The 21,882-nt window shown below is 46.1% G+C and overlaps 1 protein-coding gene across 1 annotated transcript in view; it reads left to right on the forward strand.

Moving 5' to 3' along the window:
• Positions 1-265: 265 nt before the first annotated feature.
• The window catches only part of HELZ2 (helicase with zinc finger 2), a 60,299-nt gene continuing 38,682 nt past the window's right edge, over positions 266-21,882 (forward strand). Inside the window, exons 1-2 of the mRNA XM_032217428.1 lie at positions 266-425; positions 19,813-20,866. Of these exons, the coding sequence (XP_032073319.1) occupies positions 19,884-20,866 (983 nt within the window). The 5' untranslated portion in view covers positions 266-425; positions 19,813-19,883. The remainder of the gene's footprint in view (positions 426-19,812; positions 20,867-21,882) is intronic.

Raw genomic sequence — 21,882 nt, forward strand, 5'->3', positions numbered from 1 at the left:
CGGCAGGTCCAATTGGGCCAAGCGTTGGGGGGGGCAACCGATTGCCGTCCCTCCCTCTCCTCCCCCCTGGTCCTTTCCTTCCCGGCGCACCGCTTTCGACCCCCGGAGTGGGGAGATCTTCGGGGGTCCCAGGGGGGGGCTCATGGCGGGCGGAGGCGCTGGGGGGCCGGCCGGGCGAAGCAGGGGGCGGGCACAGCTGGCCGGCCGCCCCTCCCACTCCGCCTCCTCCTCCCCCCCCCGGGCTGGAGCCGCGCCTGATGTAATTTCCGAGCAAGCCGCGCGCGCCCAGGCCCCGAAAACGAAACTCGGGCCGCCTCTCAAAAGCGCGCCGGCGGGCAGCGCTGCAACCATTCGCCGCTCGGTCGGCCGGACAGGCTCCGCTCCCCATCGCTCGCCTGGAACATCGCTTCCCGGAGCCCCGCGGGGTAAGCACAGCCGTCCGCCGCTGGGTCTCCCACCTCGGGAGAGGGAAAGAGGGCAGGAGCCGCGTTCGCTTCGCCCTGGGAAAGTTGGGAAGAAGCGCCCAACCGGCACGGGGGGAAAAAAGGGAAGGGGCGATGGGGTGGTGGAAGATCGAAGCCCCGGGCTCCGATCTGATCCCCCCCCCCACCTCTCCCACGTGGACGGATTGGGCGACCGAGGCCGGAGTTGGGGGTCGGCATTGGCTGCGGAGGATGCGCCTTGGGGTGTCTTGCCGGGGTCGGAGGGACCCCAGACCCACTTAGAGCCAGAGGAGCCAAAAGAACCGAGCGATCCAGGATGCTGGGGTGATGGGGGGTGGGTGGACGGGAGCGATCTCCTTAAGATCCGGCCGATCGCCGCCGCCCTGCTGCCCTGGGGGGAACTACAGTTCCCATCAGCCCCAGCTGGGAACGGCCACGGAGGAGGGAGACACTAGCAGGGATGGCGGGGGGGAGGGGGGAATCTCCCGGTGGCCGGCTGGTCATTTAAAAGGCGCGTTTGCTTTGGATGGGCAGGGAGGGAAGGGAAGGACTCTTGAAAGCATCTTTGCTGGAGGGGCGGGGGCGGCAGACCCGGGAGCCCAACCCCTTCCCCCTCCCCCTCGCGGAGTTTTGCAATTTCGGGCTGAAACTTCCTCCCTTGGGGGGTTTTTCGCCCGCATTGGGGGTGTCCCTGTGAAGAGGCGCACGGGGCGCTTCTGACACCGAAAGACACGTTTCTCTTCCAGCTGGAAATCTCGGGTGGAAAACACCCCGCCGCCACCACATCTGCTTCCTCCTTGGGTCGGACTACAAGTCCCATTTCTCCCTGCCAGCCGGACAAACTCGGACAGCAGCCGCGCTGGGATGTGTGTACCTGTGGAATTGCCATCTTCGTGGAAGTGGGGAAGCAGTTTGGGCTGGCAGTGACTTTTTTGGGACAATGTTTCTAGTTGGGTTGAGTTGAAGCTGGAAGGGACCTTGGAGGTCTTCTAGTCTATCCCCTGCCCAAACGGGGAGTTTGGGACAATTTTTTCGTTTGTTTGTTTGTATCTTGCCTTTATTATTTTTAAAAATAACTCAAGGCAGGGAACTATCTAATTCACCTTATTTCTCCTCTTTTCCCCTCCACAACAACAACCCTGTGAGGTGAGTTGGACTGAGAGAGAGCAACTGGCCCAAAGTCACCCAGCTAAGGCAGGACTTGAACTCAGAGTCTCCTGCTTTCCAGCCTGGTGCCTTGACCTTTAGACCAAACTTCCTGCTTTCTCTCTCTCTCTCCAAGTCTTCTCTGTATTCCTGGCATGGGGCTATTATTTTTGCAGCCTGTCCTCCTGAAATTTAATCTCATCCTCTGAAGACTTCAAGGCCTTTATGTGGGAAGAGGAGCATTTGAATTACGCATTTCCTCTTGCCAAGATACACAATCAAGCCCAGAGAGATAACATGGGGGGTTTAGGCCTTGGGCTAAACCATAATGGGATTTGCAGAATGCAAGCCCAGCCAATTGTAGTTTCTTCAATAAGCTAGTTTCCCCTTCCATGATTTAGTGGGTTGGGCCAGCCCAGTCAGAGCAGTGAAAAATCAGAAGACATGTCCTCCCATGGTTGGTGCCCATAGCAACTTTAATACCAGCGGTATTAACACAAGCGCCTGGCTCAATAGTAGTAACTGTGAGAGGGATCTTGGAGTCCTAGTGGACGACCATTTAAATAGGAGCCAGCCGTGGGCAGCAGCTGCCAAAAAAGCCAACACAGTTCTAGGCTGCATCAACAGAGGGATGGAATCAAGATCATGTGAAGTGTTAATACCATTTTATAAGGCCTTGGGAAGGCCACACTTGGAATATGGCATTCAGTTTTGGTCACCATGATGTAGAAAAGATGTGGAGACTCTGGAAAGAGTGCAGAGAAGAGCAAGAAAGAGGATTAGAGGATGGGAGGCTAAAACAGATGAAGAACGGTTGCAGGAACTGAGTAAATCTAGTTTAATGAAAAGAAGGACCAGGGGAGACATGATAGCAGCTTTCCAATATCCCTCAAAGAAGAGGGAGTCAAACTATTCTCCAAAGCACCTGAGGGCAGAACAAGAAGCAATGGATAGAAACTGGAGGAGAGAAGCAACCTAGAACTAAGGAGAAATTTCCTGATAGAACAATTAATCACAGGAGCAGCTTGCTTTTAGACATTTTGGGTGTCCCATCATTGGAATTTTCAAGAAGAGATAGGATAACTATTTATCTGAAATGGTATAGGGTTTCCTGCCTGAGCAGTGGGTTGGACTAGAAGACCTCCAAAGTCCCTCCCCACTCTGTGATTTCTAGTTAGTGTTCATAGATGCACTGCATATATATGCATACATAAAGGATCTCAATGTATGATCTTCTTAACAGAATACTGTTGGAAGGGATCTTAGAGGTCTTCTAGTCCAACTTCTTGCTCACACAGGAGACCCTGTACCATTTCACTTCAGTTGGTTGTCCAATCTCTTCTTAAAAGTCTCCAGTGATGGAGAACCTACATCTGGAGGCAAGCTGTTCCACTGGTTAATTATTTTCACGGTTAGGAAGTTTCTCCTTAATTCCAGGTTGTTTCTCTCCTTGATTACTGATAGTTTCCATCAGTTAATTCTTGTCCTGCCCTCTGCTGCTTCGGAAAATAAATTGACTCCCCTTTCTTTATGGCAGACCTTCAAATACCTGAATGCTGCTATCATGTCTCCCCTAGTCCTTCTTTTGGCTAGACTAGCCGAACCCAATTCCTGCAGCCCTTCTTCATATGGTTTAGTCTCCATCCTAGTTGCTCTTCTCTGCACTTTTTCCAAAGTCTCAATTTCTCTTTTATGTAATGTGGTAAGCAGATTATAAGTGAGCTCAGTTTACTTTTTGGGCCTGGTTTGTTTGTTTATATCCTGCTTTTATTATTTTTACAATTAATTCAAGGTGGCAAACATACCCAACACACCTTCCCTGTTCTATTTTCTCACAACAACTTTCTGGTGTGGGTTGAGATGAAAGATCTTTCTACTTTGGCACCTTAACTAGAATAGGAATAGAATAGAATAACAAGAGTTGGAAGGGACCTTGGAGGTCTACTAGTCCAACCCCCTGCTGAAGCAGGAAACCCTACACCACTTCAGACAAATAGCTGTCCAATCTCTTAAAAACTTCCAGTGTTGGAACATTCACAGCTGCTGGAGGCAAGTCGCTTCACTGGTTAATTGTTCTAACTGTCAGGAAATTTCTCCTTAATTTTAGACCTGAAGGGGACTAGAATTATGATAGGACTAAGGCAAGAAAACAAGGAAGGAAACATTTCTCTTAAATCAAGAGGAGGGGGCAGTTTCTGAATGCTAGACCCACAAAAGAAAAAAAAAATCCATTGCAAATCCGTGGGATTTTCTACCAACAGACTTTGGCCTTATATTTCTATATATCAACTTGTATAATCAAATTGGCTCATCTAAGAACTGATTTCCCCTACATTATTCAGTTTAGTGTCTAAGCTGCCTTGGATTTCTTCCAGTACATGCTGCAAGGCCAATGAAATTGACCAAATGATGTCAAACTGGGAGCTGATTGATTGATTGATTATATATCATCAAGTCTTTGTGGACTCTTAATGACCACATTGTTAGATTTCCTCCCAAGAGATCTGTACTGAATCCAGTTTTGGTGACCATGATACACACACACACACAAATGTTGAGGATCTAGAAAGAGTGCAGAGAAGAGCAACAAAGAGGATTAGAGGACTGGAGAGTAAAACATGAACGGTTGCAGGAACTGGGTATGTCTCGTTTTATGAAAAGAAGGACTAGGGGAGACATGATAGCAGCCTTCCAATATCTCAGGGATTGCCACTAAGAAAAGGGAGTCAAACTATTCTCCAAAGTACCTGAGGGCAGGACAAGGAGCAATGGATGGAAACTCATCAAGGAGAGAAGCAACCTAGAACTAAGGACAAATTTCCTGACATTGAGAACAATTAATTAGTGGAACAATTAATTGTTCAGGTTGTTTAGTGGAACCGTTAATTGCCTTCAGAAGTTGTAAATGCTCTGAGAGTGGAGGCTTTCGAGAAGAGACCGGACAGCCATTTGTCTGGGATGGTATATACAGGGTCTCCTGCTTGAACAGAGAGTTTGATTAGAAGACCTCCAAGGTCCCTTTTGGCCCTGGGTCCTATGTTCTTTATCCCTAACCTGGTCTTTTAGGTCTGAAGGTCACGTGATTTCCTTTTGAAACCTTCTGGCAGCAAAGTTGATCGGGAAGCCCGAATGATTCACTTAACAACCGTGCTACTAACTTTCAGACATTTTTGGCCTCAATCGTGCTCTGATGTTGAGGACTTAATGTGGTTGGAAAAGGAGCTAATAACTCTTGATTTCCTTGCGGTTGTTGACTCTGCTTTTGTTCTACCTAAAGCATATTGTTTTTCCTGCTTGTTTCTGAAATCACCAGTTTGTTTGGGTGGGGCTTGGTACGGAAGATCAAAAGATCCTCCTTCCCCTAAAGATTTAGTATCTGTAAGGAACTGTTATTTTAGCTTCACGGACATTTCACAATGAGTTTCTAGACTATGAGGGGCAACGAAAACATCTTGGTCAGGGAAATCCTCTGGAATGCTTGCTCTGATGAACCCGGAAGGCAGTCCTGGGATAAGGCAACAGCCTAGAAAAAGGGATTTTTTGTGTAAATGATGAGTATGCTAATATGTATGTGTATATGTGTATGTTTATAGATGTGTGTGTGTGTGTGTGTGCACACACAGACACATACATACATGCTGTGTATATGTGTATCTATACACACACACACACACACACTGTACATGTATATAGATATATAAATATATATGTACACACTCACCCACACCAACACCCACTCGCTGGCTTGATACAAAGGTGATACAAAGATGATACAAAGACGAAAAGCTAGTGAACAACTGAAAGAAACTGTGCAGGATAGCATGGAAAGCACCTGTCTATAAAGTTGCCAAGTTGAACATGGCTGAATGGTTAACATCTATCTATCCATCCTCTATCCACCCACCCACCCACTCTCTATCTGTCTGTCTGTCTCTCTATATATCCCTCTCTTTACATCCATACATCAATTCATCTGTTCATCCATCCATATCATCTCTCTCTCCATCCATGCATCCATATCGAGAACCCGACCCCTGACGTTCCCGCCTTCTCGGGGTTATTCAAGCCCTCTATGTTTCGGGCCATTCTCACCAAGGCTAGGGCCTCCTCCATTGAGATGGGGCTTCCTGCGCAATCTGATAAGAATTTTGCCGAACAGGGCAATAAGACAACCGCTGGGTCTCAGGATCTAGGGACAGGGCTGTTCAAGGAAACGGCATGGCTTTTCCGTCATCCGGGAGAAAAGTCACTTGACTCCAACCTCCAGGACTCAACAGCTGGGCATGGTGATCGACTCCAACATTTGCAAAGTCTTCCTCACGCAGCAACGAGCAGACAGCATAACCTCCCTTGCACGACACATGAGAATGTCAAGGTCAGCCTCCATCGTGACTCTATCCCAGCTTCTGGGGAAGCTGGTCTCGTGCATTGCGGTAGTTCCCTGGGCTCGAATGCATGAACGGGAGCTCCAGTGATTCTTGCTTCCAATTCAACCTCCACTAGACCAATTAGATCCCACAGATTAGGCCTCCTCCGAATTCCATCCGCCGGCCAGTGCCGACTGGCGACTACCCGGAGGAGAGCCTTCTCTGTGGCTGCTCCGACCCTCTGGAACGAACTCCCCGTGGAGATTCGAACCCTCACCACCCTCCAGACCTTCCGCGTAGCCCTTAAAACCTGGCTGTTCCGACAGGCCTGGGGCTAAAGAGCTGTTGCCCCCGTCTCGAATGGTATGACTGTTGTGTGTTTTTAAATTATGTATTGTGATGTTTCATCTTTTTATTTTCTGTCTGTACCCCCCTTCCCTGATTTGAATTGTGAGCCGCCCTGAGTCCCCTTCGGGGGAAAAGGGCGGCATATAAATATAATCAAATCAAATCAACGTTGCAAGGCTAGCAATTCCAAGAGGATTGTGAACGTCCCTCCAAGAGCCATCACATCACTCAGGTGATGGCAGTTGCTGGCTCTGCAGAGGGATTCCGTCTTGAAGGATCCAGAGCACCTGGTCATAACGATGGATGTACAGCTGGGATGCCCATTTTCGGACTCATGTGGCACAGGGCAGATGGTTTCCAGTGGAGCTCGCCCACAATTTAAATTGGCTGGAGCTCAGGACAGCCAGGCTGGCACTTTCCCACTTCCGCCAGCATGTCGAGGGCGCACACGTACTAATACTGATGGACAACATTGCCACCAAGGTGTACATAAACCATCAGGGTGGCACTCGATCGAAGGCCCTGATGTTGGAGGTAGAGGCTCTCGGGCATTGGGCCGAACACTACCTCAGGTCACTCCCCTAGTCCTTCTTTTCATCAGAGTAGACATACCCAGTTCCTGCAACCATTCTTCATACGTATGTTTTAGCCTCCAGCCCCCTAATCCTCTTTGTTGCTCTTCTCTGCACTCTTTCTAGAGTCTCCACATCTTTTCTACATCGTGGCGGTCAAAACTGAATGCAGTTCTCCAAGTGTGGCCTTATCAAGGCCTTATAAAATGGTATTAACACTTCACGTGATCGTGATTCTATTCTTCTGTTTATGCAGCCTAGAGCTGTGTTGGCTCAATTTTAAGTTTTGTCTCAAGGCAGCACCCCCATTCCACTCTGCGACCCCCCCGTCCTTCCGCAGAGAAATGTAAAAGCAGTTTTAATTCTTTGTCTGAGGCAGCAATCCCACTCCTCCGCGACCCCCCCTCCTTCTGTAAAGAGAGAAGAAGACAGGAAGGAGCAAAGTTCTTATCTGTTTGTTGTAAGGCAAAAAAAAAATGAAGATCAAAGGAAATGTTTTATCAGAATTCATATTCCTGACTCTCATCTCCATTCCATCCACACCTGGACGCTATCTCCACATGTGACTCTTCTTCTGATCCCCAGGGCCTCATTTGTACAGGTTCCACCACAAAACCGCAGTAGACAAAAGCGCGCTCGACGAAAGCGCGGACGTGACGTCATCACAGCGCGACGAAAACAGCACGCTGTGATCGGTAAACTTAAAATTAACACGAAAACCTTACCCTAACCCCCCCAAACCTAACCCTAAACCTAACCCTAAGCCTAACCCTTAACCTAACGCTAAACCTAACGCTAACCCTTAACCTAACCCTAAACCTAACCCTAACGCTTAACGTAACCCTAAACCTAACCCTAACCCTTAACCTAACCCTAACCCTAAACCTAACCCTTACCTTTATGTGAATCGGCTTGCTTTAAAAGCGCTTTTTAAAGCGCCCTTTTTTCTCCGTGGTCGTATTTGTCCCGCTGATGATGACGTCACATATGCACTTTAATCGGGCGCGCTTTAGTGGACCGCGGTTTTGACGGGTCACGATTTGTACATACAGGGCGGGGCATAACCTTTTCCTAGGGGGTCACAGCAAGATCGACAGCAGTTTACAACTTCCGCGACACCTCATTTTAAAGCCCATAAAAAACTGAATTGAATGAGCTATTAAATGTTAAATTTGCTTTAAGAATGGCTGGAAAATTCGATTCGGAAGAACAAAGGATCATTGACAGAATAAAATGCATTGCCTTTCGAGAGGCTCGCGATGCTGGAGCGACGTTTATCAATCGAAAATGGATTGCAAACAAATTGAAACGTCATCCGGATTGGGTTACTGATAATTGGAACAAAACAGCCCAAGAATGTTTCACAAAATTTGGAGAAGGGCGTCCACTGCAACTGTCCCAAGAAAGCAAAGCCATCATTGCAACTGGCAGTCGCAAACAACGAAAAGGAAACCGAAAAGTGGCCCAAGAAATCCTTCAAATTCGTGGAAAACGAGTTGATCAAAGGACAATCGGCCGATATCGAGAACGTGAAAGTTTGAAGCCATTCCACGTCATTTGCAAACCATTGAAAACTCAAACACACGTTCAAGATCAGCTTTGGTTGTGCGATTGGTTGTCTGAATGGACCGAGGAAGATTTTCTTCATTTGGCGCCATCTGACGAATTCTTCGTTTATGCCATTCGAAAACCGAATTTCCAGAACGATCGAATTTGGGCTAAAGACGTCGACGACATCGCCAAACATGAACGATATCGACAAATCGTTCGCAATCCGACTTGCATCGGGATTTTCGTCATTTTCACAGCCAAGAAACTGCATTGGGTTTTGAAGGATAAAGGGGAATCCTGGGATGGCAGTTATTTCCGTGAGAAAATTTTATTGGAGAATGTCATTCCATTTCTCAGTGATCCAGACAATGTCTTGGTGGTTGGTGAGGCTGTCTTTCTTCATGACAAAGCTCCTTGCATGCGTGCAAATGCGACTCAGCAATTGTTAAAGGACAACAATGTCGAATTTTGGGGCAATGACGTCTGGCCGGGAAATTCGCCAGATCTCAATCCGGCAGAGAACATTGGGGCCATAATTAAGGATGAAGTGGAAGCTCTGATGATTCAGGAGCAAGGTCAAAATCGATATTCGGTTGAAACTTTGAGAATGAATTTGGAAACTGTGTTGAAAAATCTGGAAAATCGAACGGAACTGTTTGAAGATTTGTTGTGTTCTTATCCACCTCGTTTGAATGCTGTTCGAAGGGCTAATGGTGGTCATACTGACTATTAAATCGTGTCAATAAACTCAGTTTTTGATGGGCTTTCGAATGGTGTATGAATTATTTGTGTTGTTATTACAAGTGTTGCTGTGACCCCCTAGGAAAAGGTTATGCCCCGCCCTGTACATTCCATCACCTGATCCTTCATAACGAACGGCACTGAAAAAAATGACATGGTTGTTTTTCACACTTATGACTGTTGCAGCATCCCCATGGTTACATGATTTACATTCAGATGCTTCACCACTGACTCACATTTATGACGGATGCAGTTTCCCGGGGTCATGTGATCTCCCTTTGCGAACTTCTGACAAGCAAAGTCAAATGGGGAAGCCATATTCACTTAACAGCCATGTTACTAATTTAACGACTGCAGATTCACTGAACAACCATGGCAGGAAAGGTCGTAAAATGGGGCAAAACTCATTTAATAAATATCTCACTTAACCCAATAAACTTTTAGGCTCAATTGTGGCCATAAATTGAGGATTATCTATATATGATTTTTTTTCTAGCAGCTTTTAATTTTTGCTTTAAACTGGGACTAAATTATATATTTTTTGCTTTGGGAAAATTTGCATTTTGACTGCCCGCAAAAGCATATTAACCACTTAGACCAAGATTAAAATGTATATTATTATTTTTCTAGGAGCTTTTTAATTTTCATTTTTAAACTAGGACTTAATTATCTTTTTCGCATTTGCAAAATGTGCATTTTGACTGCCCGTGAAAGCATATTAGCTACTTAGATCAAAGTATACTTTTTATTTTTTGTGGCTGCTCTTAATTATTTTTTTTTTTAGGACTGAATCGCTTTTTTCAAAATTTGCATGTTGACTGGGCCCACGAAAAAGTATTAGCCATTTAGAAGGTTAAAATATATATCATTTTTTTCCTATCTGATTTTTTTTAACTAGGACAGAATGATGAGATCAATTTATAGATAAGAGATGGGAAGAAGCGGAGTTGGGGTGACTTTTACCTTTTTAGATAATCTTTCGTGATCAAGGTATCTCCCCTGTCAGATAACCTTTGATATTCAAATTGAGAAGAGATGAAGAAAAGATGATAAGAAGTTAATTTTGGGGATATCATTTGAAAGGATTAAAAGATTAGGCTGCTGCTTCTACTAGCTCCTAATGGAGATTTTAAATGATGAGGTTTTCAAGATTGCTTTATACACGTAGTCATCGGCTTACGACCACAATTTTTGTTTTTAAGTGAGTCTTGCCCTATTTTACGACCTTTCTTGCCACGGTGGTTCAATGAATCACTGAGGTTGTTAAGTTAGTAACACTGTTGTTAAGTGAATTGGGTTGTCCCATTGACTTTGCTCACCAGAAGATCGTAAAAAGTGAACATTTCTGGCAAGAAAAGTCGTAAATTGGAGCAAAGCTTACTCAATTCACTTAGCAACATAAATTCTGGGCTCAATTATGGCCGTAAGTAGAGGACTACCTGTAGTGACCTGCATTATAATGACGCAAAGTTTGTAAAGGTCATTATATAAGGGTTGGAAGGGACCTTGGAGGTCTTCTAGTCCAACCCCCTACTCAAGAAGAAAACCCTTATACAATTTCTTCAGTCTCTTCTTAAAAACCTCCAGTGTTGGTGAACCCACAACCTTCCACTGATTCATGGTTCTAACTGAAGCTGTAAGGATTTCTTTGATATGTCAGAATTTGATAGGTTGAATCTGGCTAGTTTTTAAAAAGGGTCTTACAGGAAATCCCATTCGTTTAGTCACCGTTCAAAGTTACAAGGGCAATGAAAAAAGTGACTTATGACTATTTTACACACTTATGACCATTGTGTCATCCCCATGGTCACACGCTTGTCAATTGACTCATATTTAGGATGGTTGCAGTGTCCCGGGGTCATGTGATCCCTTCTTGCGACCTTCTGACCAACACAGTCAATGAGGGAGCCAGATTCACTTAACCGTGTCACTAAGTGAACAACTGACGGGATTTATTTAACAATTGTGACGAGAAAGGTCATAAAAAGCGGCAAAACCCACTTAACAACCGTCCAGCTGAGCAACAGAAGTTTTGGGCTCAATTGTTGGTCGTAAGTCAAGGGCCACCGGTATATCCATTAAGTGGATCTAACTTCACAGGAAACGAACGAAATCGTTTTCATCACAAAATCCCCTTCTGGTTTCCTAAAACTTTCTGCTGCTCTTTTGGGCTGTTGCATAATTGTTGATTTCTATTTGCTTCTCACCTTACTGCTGTGGGGATTTTCGGTATGAGGGAGATAACGCATTTTGGAGTGGCTTCTATTGAATCAGGAACTCTTGCACATCTCCAGCAATTGGATGGCTGTGTTTGCATAGCTCGCTTCGGTATCTTTCCAAGGTCCACCCCGCGGTGTTTATACACTGTCAACCTTCTTCATTTTAGTCTAAACTATTGTGCAAAGTCCTGTTCTATGGCTTAGCGTAGGGGACAAAGATCAAAACGGGGTTAATTTAGAAGCTAGGATCAGTAGCAAGCTGGCCACGTAGTTTTCTAGTTGCTTAGGATGACACTATTTCTTAAATAATAATGAGTATTATTAGGATTACCCTCTTTCCATGAACATAAGACCTCCGCGAATAATAAGCCCAATTGGGCTTGTGCTAAAATAAGCCCTCCCCCCCAAAATAAGTCATCCTCCAAAATATTGCAACACAGCAGCAGCCATGAGATGACCATGCTCGCCTTCCCCTGCGCCTCAAAAATAATAAGACCTCCTCGAAAATAAGGCCAAGTGCTTATTTCAGGGGTCAAAAGAAATTCGGTAGAAGTAGAACGATCGTGGCAAAAGAAAGCAGTAGTCATAGGGATTTTGGGTGCAATCTCATAACATCTGGAGCATTACTTAAACATCACCAGCATTGACAAAGTCACTATTAGAGGTGGTTGTTAGCTTACGACTGCAATCGAACCCAAAATTTCTGTGGCTAAGCCAGACAGTTGTTGAGTGATTTTTTCCCACCCTAATTTTGCAAACTTCCTTGTTGTGGTGGTTAAGTGAATCACTGCAGTTGATAAGTTAGTAACCTGGTCGTTAATTGAATCTGGATTCCCCCTTGACTTTGCTTGTCAGAAGTTCGCAAAAGGGGATCACATGACGCTGGGACTCTGCGACCGTCATAAATATGAGTCAGGTGTCTGAATTTTGATTGCGTGACCATGGGGAACCTACAAGAGTCGTAAAGTGTGAAAAACAGTCATAAGTCACCTTTTCAAGTGCCGGTCGATTTTGAATGGTCACTAAATAAACTGTTGTAAGTTAAGAACTACTGGTATTTGGAATAGCCTATATCGTGCAACGATGCTACGTTTAACCCCATCAAGTCTGTCCTTGGGAAGGGGTCAATGCATATAGTCCTCAACTTATAACAGTTCATTTAGTGACCATTCGAAGTTACAATGGCAGGAAAAAGTGACTTATGACTGCTTTTTACACTGTTGACAAGTGACTCATATTTATGACGGTTGCAGTGTCCGGGATCATGTGATCTCCTATGGTGACCTTCTGACAAGCAAAATCAATGGGGGAAGCCAGATCTACCTAACAACCCTGTTCCTAACTTAACAATTGCAGCAATTCACCTAACAACTGTGGCAAGAAAAGTCATAAAGTGGGGCAAAACACACTTAACAATTGTGGGCTCAATTGGAATTGTAGGCCGAAGACCGCCTGCAAAGTCTTTTGGTAAACTCCATCTCGGTCTGTGTTTTTCTTGGGCATTGCACATCGGGAATTTTCTGGGATAACAGCTTATTGTGTCATAAGAAGCGAGGTTTTTGTGGTTTGCCAGCCAGGTTAGACAAGTCGGTATATTTGGCCAGCCCAATTCCTTGCTGAGCAAAACATGGCTTGATATATCGGAAGAGTACCCAGGATTTCTGGGGGGGGGGGGGGAATAGCAAATCACCTTTGCACCACCTTTTTCAGAATTTGCATTCTGACTGTCCCTTCAAAACAGGGGATAGTAGTTCCACCACAAAACCGCGGTTGACTAAAGCGCGCTCGATGAAACCGCGTACCTGACGTCATCACAGCGTGACGAAAACAGCACGCTGTGAGCGGTAAAGCTAAAATTAACGCGTAAACCTAAACCTAACCCTAAACCTAACCCTAAACCTTAACCTAACCCTTAACCTAACCCTTAACCTAATGCTAAACCTAACTCTAACCCTTAACCTAACCCTAAACCTAACCCTAACGCTTAACGTAACCCTAACCCTAACCCTTAACCTAACCCTAACCCTAAACCTAACCCTTACCTTTACGTGAATCGGCTTGCTTTAAAAGCGCTTTTTAAAGCACCCTTTTTTCTCTGCAGTCGTTGTTGTCGCGCTGCTGATGACATCAGCGACGTGCTTTAATCGGGCGTGCTTTAGTGGACCGCGGTTTTGTCGTGCCAGGGGGGATAGCAATTTAGATCAAGGATAAAATGTGTATGTTTTTTTTTGCTAGCAGCTTTTCATTTTTGTATGAAACTAGCACTGTATTTCTTGGCAAAATTTGCGTAACACATGTCTCACTTAACAACATAAATTTTGGGCTTACAGTCAATTGTGGTGGTAAGTTGAGGACTACCTGTATTTAAATTCTAATAACTTTGGGGGCAGTTCTGAATACAGCAGATTTAATAGTTACCAGGTAATCCTTGACTTACAACCATTCTTTTAATTACCATTCAAAGTTACAACAGTGCTCAAAAAAGTGACTCACTGTCAGTCCTCACACTTACAACTGTTGCAGTACCCCCGCAGTGACATGATAAAAATTTAGGCAATGGTTGGAGCATGCCAGAATTATGGGATCGATATTTGCAAAATTCCTTGCTAGCTTCTGACAGCAAAGTCAATGGGGAAGCGGATTTGCTTAATGACCACGAGACATTTAACAACTGCAGGGATTCACTTGTCAACCATGGCAAAAAGACAATAAAATGTTTCCGACTCACTTAACAACCACCTTGCTTAGCAAAGGAAATTTTGGTCTCAGTTGTGATCATAAGCCAAGGACATAGTAGTCAATTTTAGATACGTCGAGGTGGCGCAGTGTTTAGAATGAGATATTGCATTCTGCAATGACTCTGGCCACTTCCAGGAGTTCGATTCTGAGCTGCTCAAGGTTAACTCAGCCTTCCAACCTTCCGAGGCCGGTATAATGAGGACCCAGGTTCTTAAGGGCAATAGGCTGACTCTGTAAACCACTTAGAGAGGGCTGTGAAGCACTGTAAAGCGGTATATAAGTCTAAGAGCTGTTTATACCTTCCTTCCTTCCCTCCCTCAACTCAGTGGTTAGAATGCAGCATTGCAGGCTAACTGCCCACTTTCAGGAGTTCGATCCTGATCGGCTCAAGGTTGACTCAGCCTTCCCTCCTTCCGAGGTGGGTAAAATGAGAACCCAGTTTGTTGGGGGCAATATGCTGACTGTGTAAACTGCTCAAAGAGGGCTGTAAAACACTAGGAAGCGGTATATAAATCTAGTTGCTACTGCTATTGTTATACTGTTCCTTTGATTCCAAGGCAAGCCAAATAGCACAGCTACAGATTCAACCTGGATGGTTTATTATTAGAAATATGATCTCATCTTTACTTTGTCTAACACGCCTTCCTCTTTTCTCCATGATCACAATTCTGTAACGTGTTGGTAAGAGAGAGAGAGAGAGAGAGAGAAACTACCCCAAAGTCACCCAGCCGGCTTTCATGCCTCGCAGGAGGACTCAAATTAAATTAGCCGCTTCCTGGTTTTTGATCCCATGTCTTCACTACACCTTATTCTTGAGCCAACATAGCAGAACAAACTTTGTTTCTCAAAAGCCACATTTTGTCACATTGCCCACACTACAGTTCTCTGAAATGACTCCTTAGTGCTGCCCCGAAGAAGAAGGAGGTCAATCAACTATTCTCCAAAGTACCTGAAAGCAGGACAAGAATCAAGGGATGGAAGCTAATTGAGGAGAGAACCAACCTGGAAATGAGAGATTTTCTGACAGAACAATTAACCAGTGGAACAACTTGCCTCCAGAAGTTGGGAATGCTCCAACACCTGAAGTTTTTAAGAAGATATTAGACAACCATTTGTCTGAAATGGTGTAGGGTTTCCTGCTTGAGCAGATGACTGGAAGATCTCCCAGGTCCCTTCCTTACTCTGTTATTTCTGTTTATCTGCCTGCCTGACCGCCCATCCATCCATCCATCCATCCATCCATCCATCCATCTATCCATCCATATCTATCTGTCTTATCATCTAATATCTATCCATCTCTGTGTCCGGCCCTCAGTTATATCCCTTTTAGGATCTTTGGCCTGCCGCACTCTCTCTTATTTCATTATGCTGTTTCATTAGTGTAGTAGTTGGAAGGGGGAATAGAAAGGAGTAGAATTGTGGAATGTGTTATTGTCATTCTTTTCTAGAAGCCCAAGGTCATCTTTTGTCTCCGCACCTCTGCACCTGACTGGAACCAGCTGGGTGGAGATGCCAGCGTGGAAGAAGAAGATTGGACCATGTGATGGATTTGTGGGTGTGGGGACAATATCATGAACTTTCAACTGGGTTGGAATCCTAGGTAACTTCCAGAATTGGGATTCCACAGTTGTGCCAAGATGTCTGACTTATTAAATTGGAACTTTAAGGATCGTTTTGCCCTGGACTCTGATTTAATTCTGCATGATACTTGGAACGCTGACACTCTGTCTCTATCCATCTCTCTACCGCTCCCTCTCTATCGGTAGCTCGCTAGTTATCTGCATGATGGCAGTGTTCCAATATCTGAAGGGCTGACCCAAAGAAGAGGGGGCCAACCTATTCTCCAAAGTACCTGAAGACAGGACAAGAAGCAAGTGATGGAACCGAACCTGGAAATGGGGAGAGATTTTTTGACTTTTGAGAAAAATTAACTAGTGGAAGGTTAAGAGCCAAGGTGGCGCAGTGGTTAAATGCAGCACTGCAGGCTACTGCTAGATCAGCAGGTCAGCGGTTCAAATCTCACCGGCTCAGGGTTGACTCAGCCTTCCATCCTTCCGAGGTGGGTAAAATGAGGACCCAGATTGTTGGGGGCAATACGCTGACTCTCTGTAAACCGCTTAGAGAGGCCTGAAAGGCCTATGAAGCGGTATATAAGTCTACTGCTATTGCTATTGCTATTGCTATTGCCTCCAGAAGTTATGGGTGTCCCCAGACTAGACATCCACTTGTCTGAAATGGTGCAGGGTCTCCTGCTTGAGCAGGGGGCTGGATTAAAAGACCTCCAAGGTCCCTAATTGTCTGTTATTCTCAGCTCAGCCAGAAAGAAAATCCCATTTTACTCAGATTTCAAAAACTTTTGAAATGTTAGTTTATGTTTGGGCTGCATTCCAGTCTGGTTTGAGATGAATCCTTGAGTCATGATGTTTTGATTCTCCAGGAAATCTCGAGAGAATTTGACTCTTTTTTCCTCCCCTTTCCAAGAATAAGACCTTGGAAGGCTTTCCTGCTTTTTTTGCTCTGCAGATATATGTGATTGCATCAACCATTGTTCCCCAGCTGGTGTCCCTAGTTTAGCTGGCATATAGCCAATATTTAATTGGTTATGCCATAATGAGATTGGGCAAGTGGTGACGTTGTGTGTTTGTAAACCTAGCCAGTGTCTCTTGAAAGCTGCAATATGTGGCTTGGGGCGTGTTTTTCCCTGTACAGGTAGTCTTCGAATTAGGACCACAGTTTCCATTGAAAGCAAGGCAGTTATTTCTGCTCATTTTACGACCGTTTTTGACACAGTTGTGAAGTGAATCACTGCCGTTGTTAAATTAGTAACTGGTGTGAAGTGAATCGGGCTTCTGAATTGACTTTGCTTGTTGGAAGGTTGCAAAAGGGGAGATCACATGACCCCGGGACACTGCACCCGTCATAAATATGAGTCAGCTGCCAAGCGCCTGAATTTTGATCACGTGACTATGGGGATACTGTAACGGCCGTAAGTGTGAAAAATGGCCGTAAGTCACTTTTTTCAGTGCTGTTTGAGCAGTCACGAAACAAACGATTGTAATTTGATTAGCTTTTAGTCTACCACGGTTTTGTGGTGGAACCTCCCTTCCAACCCTGTGATTCATTATTTTTTTTTTCACGGAGGCGCTATGAAGGAACCTCAGAGTAATGTTTTATTGTTAACTTTGAGTACTGTTCTTTTTAGAGACTGATATTTTGAAAATCAGTTCCACTATCTCCCGAAACTGCTCTTATCAGCTTCAAGGTTGGGTTGACCCTTTCCTGTTATTGGGTGTCCTTGTATTTTTTCATTGTACCGTATTTTTCAGAGTATAAGACGCACCCTTTTCCCTCAAAAAAGAGGCTGAAAATATGGGTGCGTCTTATATGCTGAATACAGCATTTTTTTGTCACCTGAAACCCCGCCCCCCCCCTTTACCAAAATGGCCGTGCGTAGCCTTTAGGACAGTGATGGCGAACCTTTTTTGGCTTGCATGCCATAAGTGGGGGGAGAGCAGGAGGGTCGTGCACGGGCGTTCCGCACCCATAATGCAACACACAACCCCTTAGTGCGCATGAGAGATTCTCCCCCCATTTTTGCATGCTTTTTTCGCCCTCCCCAGGCTCCAAAGGCTTTATAGGAGCCTGGGGAGGGTGAAAACAGACTCCTCCGCCCCCCCCCCCCGGAGCCCTCCGGAGGCTTCAGGGACCTTCAGGAGGCTTCCCTGAAGCCTCCGAAGTGCAAAAAACTACCATACGAACAAACCAGCCTGTTTGCTTGTAGGGTTGTTTAAGCCCTCCTGAAGGTCCCTGAAGCCTCCGGAGGGCTTAAATCGACTCTATGAGCAAACCAGAAGTCCATTCCCGAATTTCCGGTTTGCCCCTAGGGGCGTTTTTTTTGCGCTCCGGAGTCTTCAGGGAAACTCCTGAAGCCTCTGTAGGGCTCTTTTCGCCCTCCCCAGGCTCCTACAAAGCCTCTGGAGCCTGGGGAGGGAGAAAAATGGCTTTTAAAAAGGCAGAACTCATGCGCGCTGGCCAGCTGACAGGCCAACGCCTCGCATGCCCTGACAAATGGCTCTGCGTGCCACCTGTGGCATGCATGCCATAGGTTCGCCATCCCGGCTTTAGGAGGCTTTCAGAGAGCTCCTGCGGGTTGGCAAGGGCAGAAATGAGCGAGAAACTCACCGGTTTTTGCTCAATTTTACCTCCCCCAGCCCCCAGGAGCACTCTATAAGCCTTCTCAAGGCTATTCATGCCCTTTTTTGAAAAAAAAAACAACGGGCTCGTTTTTGCAAAAAGAACAGGCCATTTATGGGAGGTTTGCAGAGCACAACTTTTTTAAAAATTTGCCTCTTTGAAACCCTGGTGAGTCTTATACTCCGGTGCATCTTATACTCCGAAAAATATAGTAATTTACCACAATAAATAAACAAAATGCTTAGAGTACACTAAATAAGACGCCCAGTGGAACACCTAATACAGACCAAGGATAACATGATGATAATGCCTTTTCAAGGGTTGGTGTGCTTGTAACTTTGGGTTGGAATCCTTGGTTCTCTCCAAGCTCAGCTTCCCTGAGTCTCTCGGGAATAGGGCAGCCTACAAATTGAATAAACCCTAAACCCTAACCCCTAGTTGTTTTCTTGCAGGCATTTCATGACCCAACCAGCACTGATGAGGTTACCCAGTTGGGTTGTGAAATGTCTGCAAGAAACCAGCTAAGCCCCTCCTCCTCCTCTCCACAAACTCCACTTCCTTATGCAACTGATGAAGTTACTTAGTTGGTTCATGAAACTTCTGCAAGAAATCAATGGACCTCAGAGATCACCAAGGAGCCCACAGTCTTCCTCCTCTTCCTCCTCCTCCTACGAATGATGGTAACTCTCTGAAAGAAGAAAACAGAGAGCACCAAGGACTGCACAATTCAACCCTGAGCTAAAAATTTTCTGTTCTGTTAGTAACTTCGGGGTCTCCTGCCTCTCTTCCTTTTAGCATGGAATATTCTCAGTTGGGGGGTCTCCATGTCCCATATAAGCTCACTTTCTTTGTTTTAAGGTATCACCATAGACGTTCCTTTGTGAAGGGACAAGTCATGTACCCCAGGAACGCCTGTAGCATTCATGACACATTTTCAATGTTTCAAATGCACCTATGGGTTAAACAATGGGCAGATCCTGATACTAGCAATAGCAATAGCAGTTAGACTTATATACCGCTTCATAGGGCTTTCAGCCCTCTCTAAGCGGTTTACAGAGTCAGCATATTGCCCCCACAGTCTGGGTCCTCATTTCACCCACCTCGGAAGGATGGAAGGCTGAGTCAACCCTGAGCCAGTGAGATTTGAACAGCCGAACTGCAGAACTGCAGTTAGCTGAACTATCCTGCCGTGCTGCATTTAACCACTGCGCCACCTCGGCTCCTTATGATATGATCATAAGACACCAATAGGAGTACATAAGAGGAAAGATGAGAAGGATAATTGTAACACAGCCATAATACACGGGTAAACGTCCTTAAATATAAGAAGCGCTGTGGGAATCAGGTGTTTAGCAGAGTGATGGCACAGGCAAAAAAACCCTGGTTGTTTCGGCATGGGTAGACAATCTGCGACATTGCAATACACAACAGAGGAAAAATAGGCAATCTCCACAGATATCCCCTGACTCTCTAATTGTTCTTATTTCTGCAGGCTGGAGGACTCCAACGCCCTCTCGCTGAGTGTCTGCAGCCGCACCTCCATTTGTGTCCTCGGCTGACAAAATGCCACACCTGAACGGGATGGTTTCTGGGCTGCAGAGCCAGGTGTCCCTCCACCTCGCCTGCTCCAAGTGCAGCCACCGAGAGAATGAGAGCACCTACCGGCTGAAAGATGTGGACCACCACTGCAGGACGGAGATCTTGCTGGCCAGGTGCAAGGGGGCGAGCGGCATCCAGTGGCGCAAAGTGGACAGGAGGCCCTCCTTCCCCAGACCGGCTTTCTACGACATCTGCCGGTATTACGTTCCTGGTTTGGGCTGCACCAGACACCGCAACTCCTGCACCTTTGCCTGGAGCCGAGAGGAGGTGATTGTGTGGACATTCGAGAGGAAATACAACTTGGAAAGGCACAAATTGAAGTGGCTGTTGAAACAGGCCCAGTCGGGCGTCACGCCCAGCGCCCAGACTAAACCCCATGATCTTAGCAACCCAGAAGAAATCCTCAGTGAGTTTGGGGGTTATTTCCAGGAAATCTGCGGACCTTGTTTTTATAGCCGTCCCCAGCGGATTTCACCCAAGGGCTCTGCTCAGTGCAAGAGTCACTGGGGCTTCCTTTTGGTTCATGTGATTGCCGACGGTAAGAAAAAAGAGCAATATACCGAAATTCGGCCCTGTCCGACAAGCAGGAGGCACTTTTCGTACTGTCCGTCCGTCTCAGCCGGCAGGTCCTGCTGGAATAACTCTCAGTCCTGCAGTTTCGCCCACAGCGATGTAGAGCTGGCCATCTGGAAGGCAGAGCAAAGATGCGGTCTGGATCGTGCCAACCTGCTGCGCCCGGCAGCGGAGGAGACGGCAAGCTCGCCGGACGCCGCGCCGCAATATCAATTCTACTGCCGGGTTTGCCTGGTGACGTGTGATTCCCAGCAGAGCTTCGAGAACCACTGCTCGTCCGTGGAGCACACGCAGCTGATCACCACCGACATGCTGACCGAGTGGAGTTATCGCGCCCCTCCGTACGATCCAAAGAACTTTGCTCTTTGCAGCCGGTAAGCGAGACAGTTCAAGAGAGTTTTTGCTTTGGAGAACCAGGCGTTGGGTTCAGGATTATGGGTGGCATTTGGAGTTTGCTCCTGGTCCTTTTTGGATTTGGATTGGATTCGATTTATTACATTTATGTGCCGCCCTTTTCCCCGAAGGGGACTCAGGGCGGCTCACAATTCAAGTCAGGGAAGGGGATACAGACAGGGGATAAAAAAGACGAACATAACAATACACAATTTAAAAGCACACAACAGCCATACCATTCGAGGAGGGGGGCAAAAGCTCTTTAGCCCCAGGCCTGTCGGAACAGCCAGGTTTTAAAGGCTTTGCGGAAGGCCTGGAGGGTGGTGAGGGTTCGAATCTCCACGGGGAGCTCGTTCCAGAGGGTCGGAGCAGCCACAGAGAAGGCTCTCCTCCGGGTAGTCGCCAGTCGGCATTGGCCGGCGGATGGAATTCGGAGGAGGCCTAATCTGTGGGATCTAATCGGTCTATTGGAGGTAATTGGCAGGAGGCGGTCTCTCAAGTACCCAGGTCCAATACCATGAAGGGCTTTATAAGTGACGACTAGCGCCTTGAAGCGTATCCGGAGACCAATAGGCAGCCAGTGCAGCTCGCGGAGGATAGGTGTTATGTGGGTGAACCGAGGTGCACCCACGATCGCTCGCGCGGCTGCATTCTGGACAAGCTGAAGTCTTCGAATGCTCTTCAAGGGCTGCCCCATGTAGAGCACGTTGTAGTAGTCCAGTCTAGAGGTCACAAGGGCATGAGTGACTGTTGTGAGGGCCTCCCGGTTCAGGTTTTGGCTTTGTCTAAAGGGGAAGCTGATGTCTGCACCTGTTGTTAACTTTACAAGTAGTCCTCAACTTAACAACCATTCATTGAGTGACTGTTTGAAGTTACAACAGCACTGAAAAAAAGTGACTTAGGACCATTTTTCACACGTACGACTTTCATACCTGTGGACATTTGATCAAAATTCAGATGCTTGACAACTGGCTCATTTTTATGACCGTTGCCATGT

This window comes from Thamnophis elegans, chromosome 5 (genome assembly GCF_009769535.1).
Source record: "Thamnophis elegans isolate rThaEle1 chromosome 5, rThaEle1.pri, whole genome shotgun sequence".
Lineage (NCBI taxonomy): Eukaryota > Metazoa > Chordata > Lepidosauria > Squamata > Colubridae > Thamnophis > Thamnophis elegans.